We start from the raw sequence: 9164 nt of genomic DNA, 5'->3' as shown, positions 1-9164 counted from the left end.
TTGTTCCATGATTCATTGTTTGCGTATAACACCCAGTGCTCCATTCAATACGTGCCCTCTTTAATACCCATCACCAGGCTAACCTATCCCCCCACCCCCCTCCTCTCTAGAACCCTCCGTTTGTTTCTCAGAGTCCATAGTCTCTCATGTTTTGTCTCCCCCTCTGATTTCCACCCCTTCATTTTTCCCTTCCTACTATCTTCTCTTTTTTTTTAAACATATAATATATTATTTGTTTCAAAGGTACAGGTCTGTGATTCATCAGTCTTACACAATTCACGGCGCTCACCATAGCACCTACCCGCCCCAATGTCTGAACCATTTTTTTTTGTTTGTTTTAAATCCTTTTAGATTCCCTCAAATTACTTACGTACATTCATGGCTATGGAGAGAGATAAACACACAGACATATATATACATGAAGATACATATATATTTTTACACATGTATTGCATATGCATTTACATATTATACATATACATAAGTGTACTATTGCTTTGCTTTAAAATGTTCAAACTGGGGCACCTGGGTGGCTCGGGTAAGCAGCAGCCTTTGACTCAGGTCATGATCTCATGGTCCTGGGATCTAGCTCCATGTCCCCTGTTGGCTCCCTGCTTGGTGGGTAGTCTCCTTCTCCCTCTCCCTCTGCCCCTTCCCCCCCTGCTCATGCTCCCTCCCTCTCAAATAAAATCTAAAAAATAAAATGTTCAAACTGTTAGCTTCAAAACATGCTTTCCTCATTCAGCAATCTGTATTTTCAGCTTTTCCTATTAGAAGTAGATTTTTACCCATTTTAATGTCTATATAACTTTTGTAGAATGTACCATAATTTATTTAACTTTTTTTTTTTTTTGGTGTATTGATAGGAAGCTTGTTTCCAATTTCTCTTCATTCCAGACTTTACTATAGTATCTTTCTGCATGTACTCTCTCCAAAGTACATATTAAGTTGTGGAGTACCTATAAAGTTTGAAAAGATGACTATGGGGGGAGCCTGCGGAGAAGGAAAGAAAAAAAAAAGATGATAATCAAGTTTTTTTCCTTATAATCGTATTGACTATTAAAGCATAAGCATACTTAGATTTTGCTTCTGCCCCATTGAGTATTTAAACTGTGTTAAATTTTGTATGTTTGTAACTTCAGCCTTACTCCGGATAAAGTTAGAGAATTCTTTTCATTGGTTTTGAAAATAATTCGAGGTTAACATGCAAAAATCTTTCTTATATCATGCTAAATGAACTGGCTAATATTGATATGAGCCTGATTGTTTTCCAGGTAATTGCCATTTCACAGAAGGATGTTATTTATAAAGTGATGCTGGAGGTTGTGTAATAACTTTCAGCACTCAACTTCACAGTTAAAGGGATTTTTTATGTATTTTACCATGTACATGTTTGTCTATATACAACAAATATTTTTGTTCCTTACTGATGCTATATCTAAGATTAGTTTCTAGAAGTGGAATTATTGGATCAAGGAGTAGAAACATTTTCAGGACATTTGAAACATTGCAATCTGCCCACCAGAAAAAGACCCCTACCAAGAATGTGATGATTTATACCCATTTCTCTGAATGCTAACACTGTAATTTTTACTTACTAGGAAGTTGAGCATGTTTTTCCTACAAGTTTACTGATCTGTTTGTATGCTTTTTGTGAATATACCATTATTATGTTTGCTATGGTTTTTTTTTAATGATTTATAAGAGCTGCTAACAGTGGCTAATAATTTTTTATTCGTTATAAAATTTGTTTCTTTCGTGGCTTTTTGTGTCTTTTTCTTTATGAGTATGTTTCTTGGGGGAGGGTAGAGAATATTTTAGTTTGTTTGGTTTTGTGTGTATGTGTATACACATTCTCAGCCTGAGTTGAAAAACATGTATTTTTATTTTCTCCCAGTTCCTTATACTTATGATTTCCTTTACTTCTGTGTATAGGGTAAGGTAGATTTTAGTTTTCTTAAAATTATGTTCCTTTAAAAATAGATTGCATAGAATTATATGTGTGTGAGAGAGTGAGAGAAAGAGACAAGGTTCTCTTGTAGATAAAAAGAATACTGTTTTCTAATAGACTAATTTTCAGTTAGGATTTGAAAAGACTTTTCATTTTTATACCAGTTAACTGAATAAGAAAACCAAACTAATTTATCCAAACAACTTTGGCTTTTCATTTTGACTTCACTTAAACAATTGTGTATTTAGAGATACAGCTTTCCTGACATTCGGTAAGAAATGAGCAAATCAGTATTCAGATTTATTTTTCACCTAGCTCTGAATTATTTCTTAAACTTCTTTTTTCTTTTTTTTGTGATAAAGTACACATAACAAAAAGTTTACCATTTAACCATTTTTAAGTTTATAGTTCAGTGGTATTCATATACATTCACATGGTTGTACAAACATTAGCACCATCCATCTCCATAACTCTATTCATCACATAAAAGTGAAACTCTATGTCTGTTAAATAATATGCCACAATTGTCCCCTCCCCCCAGCCCCTGGCAACAACCATTATAACTTTAGGTCTTTATGATTTTGACTACAGTTGAGTCTTGAACAACATGGTTTTGAACTGTGCAGGCCCACTGATCTGCAGATTTTTTTCAATAAATATATTGGAAAATCTTTTAGAGATTTGCAACAGTTTAAAAAAACTCTCAGATGAACTGCATAGCTTAGAAATATTAAAAACATTAAGAAAGAAGTATTTATTAATATAAAATATATGTAGATACTAGTCTTTTTTATGATTATAAAATTACAATTATATATCATAATTATCCTTTATGATTTTCTCAGCTTTTTTTCTAGCTTTATCGTAAGATTATGGTATATAATACATATAACATACAAAATATGTGTTAAGTGTCTCTGTTATTGGTAAGGCTTCCCAGTCAATAGTAGGCTATTAGTAGTTAAGCTTTTGGGGAGTCAAGGTTATACACAGATTTTTGATAGGGGTTGGTGTTCCTGACCCCTTGTTGTTCCAAGGATCAGCTGTACTCTTAAGTACCTCATATAAGTGGAATTACACAGTATTTGTCTTTTTGTGACTGGCTTATTTCACTTAGCATAATGTTCACAAGGTTCACGCACATGTAACATATTGCACAATTTTTTTTATCTTAAAACAAAATATTCCATTGTATATTTATACCACATTTTGCTTATTCATTCTCCATTGATGGACACTTGGGTTTCTTCCATGTTTTAGCTATTGTAAATAGTGCTACTGTGAACATGGGTGTACAAATATCTCTTCAGGACCCTGCTTCCAATTCTTTTGGGTATATACCCAGAAGTGGAATTGCTGGATTCATATGGTAATTCTATTTTTACTTTTTTGAGGAACCACCATACTACTTTCCACAGTGGCTGTACCATTTTATATTCCCAACAATGCACGAGTGTTCCAGTTTCTCTTGGAACTTGTTTTCTGTTTTTTGTTTTTTTTTTTGATAGGAATCATCCTAATTCGTGTGAGGTGGTATCTCATAGTTTTGACTTGCATTTCTGTAACAATTAGTGATGTGAGCATCTTTTCATGTGTTTAGTGGCCATTCATTTGTCGTCTTTGGAGGAATCTCTGTCCAAGTTCTTTGCCCATGTTTGAATTGTTTGGTTTTTTTGTTGACTTTTAGTTAGGAGTTTTCTATATATTTTGGATATTAATCCTTTATTAGGCATATGATATGCAAAACTTTCTCAGTCTGTGGGTTTCCTTTTACTCTGTGGATAGGGTCTTTTGATGCACAAAATTTTAAAATTTTTATAAAATCCAATTTGTCTGTTTTTTCTTTTGTTACCTGTGCCTTTGGTGTCATAGCTAAGAAATCATGGCCAAATGCAATGTCATGAAGCTTTTGTGTGCTGTGTTTTCTTTTAAGAGTTTTATCGTTTTAGTCTTACATTTAGGTCCTTGATGCATTTTGAATTTTACCCATGGTAAAAATTAGGTAAGGATTCAACTTCATTCTTTTGCATGTAGATATCTACTTTTCCCAGCACCACTTGTTGAAAAGATTGTCTTTTTCCTATTGAGTAGTCTTAGCACCCTTGTTGAAAATAATTTGACCATTTATGTGAAGGTTTACTTCTGGACTTTTTATTCTATTCCATTGGTCTGTACGTTTGTCTTTATGCCAATACGAAACTGGTTTGAATACTTTAGCTTTGTAGTAAGTTTTGAAATGAGAAAGTGTGAGTCTTCCAGTTTTGTTCTTTTTCATGATTATTTTGGCAATTCAGATTTCTCGAGATTCCACATGAATTTTAGGATGGGTTTTTCTCTTTCTGCAAGAAATGTCATTGGGATTTTGACAGGGATTATAAATTGCTTTGGTTGGTATTGACATCTTCACGATATTGAGTATTCCAATCCATAAACAGAATGTGTTTCCATTTTTTTCTGTCATCTTTAATTTTTCAGCAGTGTTTTATAGTTTTCATTGTACAAGTATTTCACCTTGTTTATCCCCAAATATTTTGTTCTTTTTGATGCTATTGCAAATGGAACTGTTTTTGTAATTTTCTTTTTAGATTGTTAGTGTATAGAAATGCAACTGATTTTTGTGTGTTGACTTTGTATCCAGCTACTTTGCTGAATTCATTAGTTCTAACAGCTTTTTTGCTGAGTCTTTTAAGGTTTTCTACATACATTTTATCATCTGTAAACAGATCATTTTGCTCCTTCCTTTCCAATTTGAGTGTTTTTCATTTCTTTTTCTTGCCTAATTGCTCTGGGTGCAACTTCAGTACTATGATGAATAGAAGTGGTGAAGTTGACCTAAATTTATCACAATTTACCATCCCAGCTTTCCCCCCTGTAGGTTGCAAGCCTTCAGCTGACTCCAGAGTTCCAAAATAGTTAACATCAGACAGATTCTGCCTGTGTAATTTTCTAAATGGAAAGACAAATTCTTTGTGCTTCCTACTCAGCCATCTTCCCATAATCTGAATTAGTTTTAATAATCAAATATTTTATTAAAAATTGGCATGACTTTAAAATGGAGGCCTAGGGGCGCCTGGGTGGCTCAGTCATTAGGCGTCTGCCTTCGGCTCAGATCATGATCCCAGGGTCCTGGGATTGAGCCCCTTGCTCCGCGGGAAGCCTGCTTCTCTCTCTCCCACTCTCCCTGCTTGTGTTCCCTCTCTCTCTGTGTCTCTCTCTGTCAAATAAATAAAATCTTTAAAAAAATAAAATGGAGACCTATTTCTCTCAGACCTTATGCATTAACTATACAATACACTTTCCATATGGTTAAATATTATTGAGTATTTGGCCAGTTATGAAACCATGATTTAAATTGAACACACCTTGTTTTTCAGGATTTTATCAAATATAATAATTTTCTTTACAGAAATACCGGTATCAGGATGAAGATACACCTCCTCAAGAGCACATATCCCCACAAATCACTAATGAGGTGATAGGTCCGGAATTAGTTCATGTCTCCGAGAAGAACCTGTCAGAAATTGAGAATGTCCATGGATTTGTTTCCCATTCTCATATTTCACCAATAAAGGTAGGATGATAACTTTATTTTGTTCCTATGATTTATATATTACTTTTGTTACTAGTGTAGCTCATGCTCAGAGAGAACTCTTCTTTCATGTAGAATTTTCACCCCCTGATTGTTTATGGTTTCTTAGTTATAGGGAATTTCATAATATTTATTAGCATTCTAAAAATATTTTTAAGGATATATTTTATAAATAAATTTTATTCAGTGATACTATCTTTAAGCCTAAAAATTCCCAGAAAGGAAATAACTATTATATTTCAAATACTACACATTGAAATATTTTTAAAATGTATTTTAAATATTAGTAGGTACAGAAAAAGAGCATTAATACTAACATTAACTCCCCTCAGAAATAACCACAATCCTGGTTTCTTTTAAAGCTCTAGCACACATTTAGATCTCCAATCAATATATTGTTTATTTTGCTAATCTTAAATTTTATGTAAATGAATTATACTGCATATAATCTCAGCTTTACATTTTTGCTCAACATTATATTCCTGAGATTGTTTTCATTGCTCTGGAGTTTTTTCTTTTATGAATACACTATAATTTATCTTACTTTTGGTGGATATTGAGTTATTTTCAGAATATTACTAATATAAAAAGTGCTGTTTAAAACATAGGTTATGTATACATATCTTTGTGGATAACACCAGATTATTTTCCAAGTGGTTAGATAGTTTACATTTTCAGCAGCAATATTACAAGAGTTTTAACTGATCCATATTCTCATCAATACCTGGTATTCTTGTTTTTGCCATTGTTTGGGGCTTGAAATAGTATCTCATTGTGATTTTAATGTGCATTTCCTTGTTTGATAATGTGGTTGAATATATTTATTGGTCATTCAGGTTTTCTATTCTGTGATATAACCTCTCAAGATTTTTGTTCGTTTTTCTCTTTGGTGTCCTTTTTACTGATCTGTACAAGTCCTTTTTTTTTTTTAATATTTATTTAGAGAGAGCAAGCGAGCGAGTGGAGGGAGGGGCAGAGGAAGAGAGAAAGAGAATCCTTAAGCAAACTGCGCTCTGAGTGTGGAGCCCAACATGGGGCTTGATCCCAGGGCTCTGAGATCATGACCTGAGCCGAAATGAAGGGTCGGTCGCTTAACCGACTGAGCCACCCAAGGGCCCCTACAAGTTCTTTATATATTCTGTATACTAATCCTTTGTTGGTTGTATGTATTATGAATAAGGATAATTTTTTCCTAGTAAAACTTAACCTGCGTTTTATAATTTTCTTTGACAGATGATTTAGTATTTCTAGTTAAAAATTTTAATGGTTATACCATTTAGATTTTCTATTAATAGTTTTGCTAGGTTATTTTTTCAGGAATTTGTCCATTTCATATTCAAAATATTATTAATATCCTGGGGGTTTTGTCTATAGCATATTTAGGTATGGCCCCCTTTTTATTCCTAATAATGTTTATTTGTGCCTTGTTTTTTTTTCCCCTTGACTATTCTTGCCAAAAGATGGTCTTTTCAAAGATTCATCTCTTTTTAAAGAATCTTCTTGTGTTCCTCCCCCATGTGCTGGCAACCCCACCCTCCCTGTTTTCACACACACATTTACCTACATAATACATGTGTTCATGTAAATCTATTAAATGTGTGGATAACCTACATACAAACTAAGGTTGTGTTTGGTAGAAGCAAGCTGACCTTCCCTTGGAAGAATGAGAGATACAGAGAGGAAAAAATTGGTGGCTATTAGTGACAGAGACAGTTCTTCTCTCTTTTCCCCCTTCTCCTCTTACCATTATTATTTTTTCTCTTCTGCTTTCTTTGAGTTTATTCTGTTTGGGTTTGGGGTTTTTCTGTTTTTTGTTTTTTCTAGTTTCTTTAGTTGTGTATTGTAATAATGTCAGCCTTTTCTAATAGTATTTGAGTTTGTAAACTTTGCCTTAAATATCACTTTACTTGTATCCACAAGTTTTAGCATGTAATGTTTTTTTTTTTATCATTCTAACATTTTTTTTTATTTCCCTTGTGATTTTATTTGCCCTATGAGTATGTTTCTTAATTTTTAAACATAGTGATACAGGCAGTCTGGGTCTGAGAACCCAGAAGTGGGGGTCCTTCAGGACCAGCCAAGAGAGTGCTGGGCTTCGTGCAGGTTAGAAATCAACACAATCAAACACGTGAAAGCAGAGTTTACTGAATAGCGTAAGTGACAGGTAGAGAATAGCAGGTGGAGTGTCTGGAAGACTCGGGAAGGAAAGGAGAATGAGTCTCTTTTTCACTTGGGGCTCAGGGTTTATATTGGGAAAGGGGTCCAGGATAAGTGTTCCTTCAGGAATCCAGGGTAGGGTCTAATCACAGAGGAATAACAGGTGAACAGTAGGTGTTATTTTATAAATCATTGAAGGCAGAAAGTATTGATGCCAGAGTCAGCCGCGTTTTTTTCAAAGCTGACGTCCCAGAACATGTTTAGGATCTGACTCTCCTTAGATGTTATTAGGTGTTTGAGGGCCTGTGACAAACCTCAGAGAATGATTAACTTTCTTGCTTCCCCTTCTTGGAGTGGGAACATAGCTTCTTTGGTTTTTTACTCATATGCAAAATACAGAACATGAGTAAATGGGGCCTAGCAGAAAAACAGCAGAACTAGAGCCTTTCTAAAATGCAGTTTCTCCAGCTTCTCTTTCTCAGTAGGAGACATTTATTCCTTTCATATCTTACTTTAGGTTATATTTTCTCATGCCTTATCTCCATCTTATTTACTTAGAAGTTATTTGTTTCTCTTCCTTTAGTGATTATCCTAGAAATTTTGATATACATTTTTAACTTAAAAAATCTAAAGTCAATAAATACCTCCTAGCTTCATTCTGAATAACATAGAACTTTAGAACACTTGAATTCTAAGCACTCTCTCCTGCTTTATGTGCTGTTCTTGTTTATGCCTATTTTCTCTTGACTGAATTAATATAAACTATTACTTTAGTCACTAAACTCTCCCAGGTAAGTATAATTCTTTGTTTCTGATGTTTTGACTTTCTGGTCATTCTGATCGTTACAAACTATGCAAAATCATTTTGCATACACTCAACTCCTCTTTTGGTAGGGTGTTTTGGTAGTTACTTCCATGTGTATGCAGATTCTGACAGGGGCATGCACAGTGAGAGTCCCACCCCCTTTTTAAAAGTTGAATATAAATAAACTGATGAATATTTTAGCAAATTGACAACTTAAAAGCGAGAGTCTTATTAATTTCATTTCAGGAGAAGGTTGGTAGTTGCTGGCCCTTGGATTCAGTGCTCATGGTCAAACTAGATTATTTGTTCACTTACTTGTGTACTTACTGTTTTCCTGCTAGAAAGTAAGCTTTACAAAGACAAGCATATTTGTTAAATCACAATGAAGAAGGTTGTGGTGAAGATTAAAGAGTACATGTAAAGCCCTCACAGTTGACCATGGGCATTGCTTAACTCAGTATAAGATTGAATGCACCTATAGCCAATATGAGTATCTGGCAGATGTGAACTTTTGCATTGATTGTTGTCAAGTGTAAATTTTTGAAAACCTTTGAATAAAGTTGATTATAAGATTTTGGGGAAAAAAATCATCTGCCAGAATATTAATTTTGTTTATCAAATAATACATACATTTAACAAACATTTATTAAACATCTGTGCTA

At 33.9% G+C, this 9164-nt stretch overlaps 1 protein-coding gene across 7 annotated transcripts in view; it reads left to right on the top strand.

The window, feature by feature from the left end:
* The window catches only part of DLG1 (discs large MAGUK scaffold protein 1), a 258605-nt gene that overhangs the window by 101680 nt on the left and 147761 nt on the right, over positions 1 to 9164 (top strand). For all 7 annotated transcript variants that reach the window (XM_073895197.1, XM_025876309.2, XM_025876298.2 and 4 more), the window contains exon 5: positions 5358 to 5522. In XM_073895197.1, coding sequence (XP_073751298.1) covers positions 5358 to 5522 — 165 coding nt within the window. The remainder of the gene's footprint in view (positions 1 to 5357; positions 5523 to 9164) is intronic.

The sequence above is a fragment of the Callorhinus ursinus genome, unplaced genomic scaffold (genome assembly GCF_003265705.2).
Source record: "Callorhinus ursinus isolate GAN/ISIS: 27379988/994484 unplaced genomic scaffold, GSC_fseal_2.0 scaffold1, whole genome shotgun sequence".
NCBI lineage: Eukaryota > Metazoa > Chordata > Mammalia > Carnivora > Otariidae > Callorhinus > Callorhinus ursinus.
The sequence above is the reverse complement of the archived record's forward strand: the minus strand, read 5'-3'. Positions and strand labels throughout refer to the sequence as shown.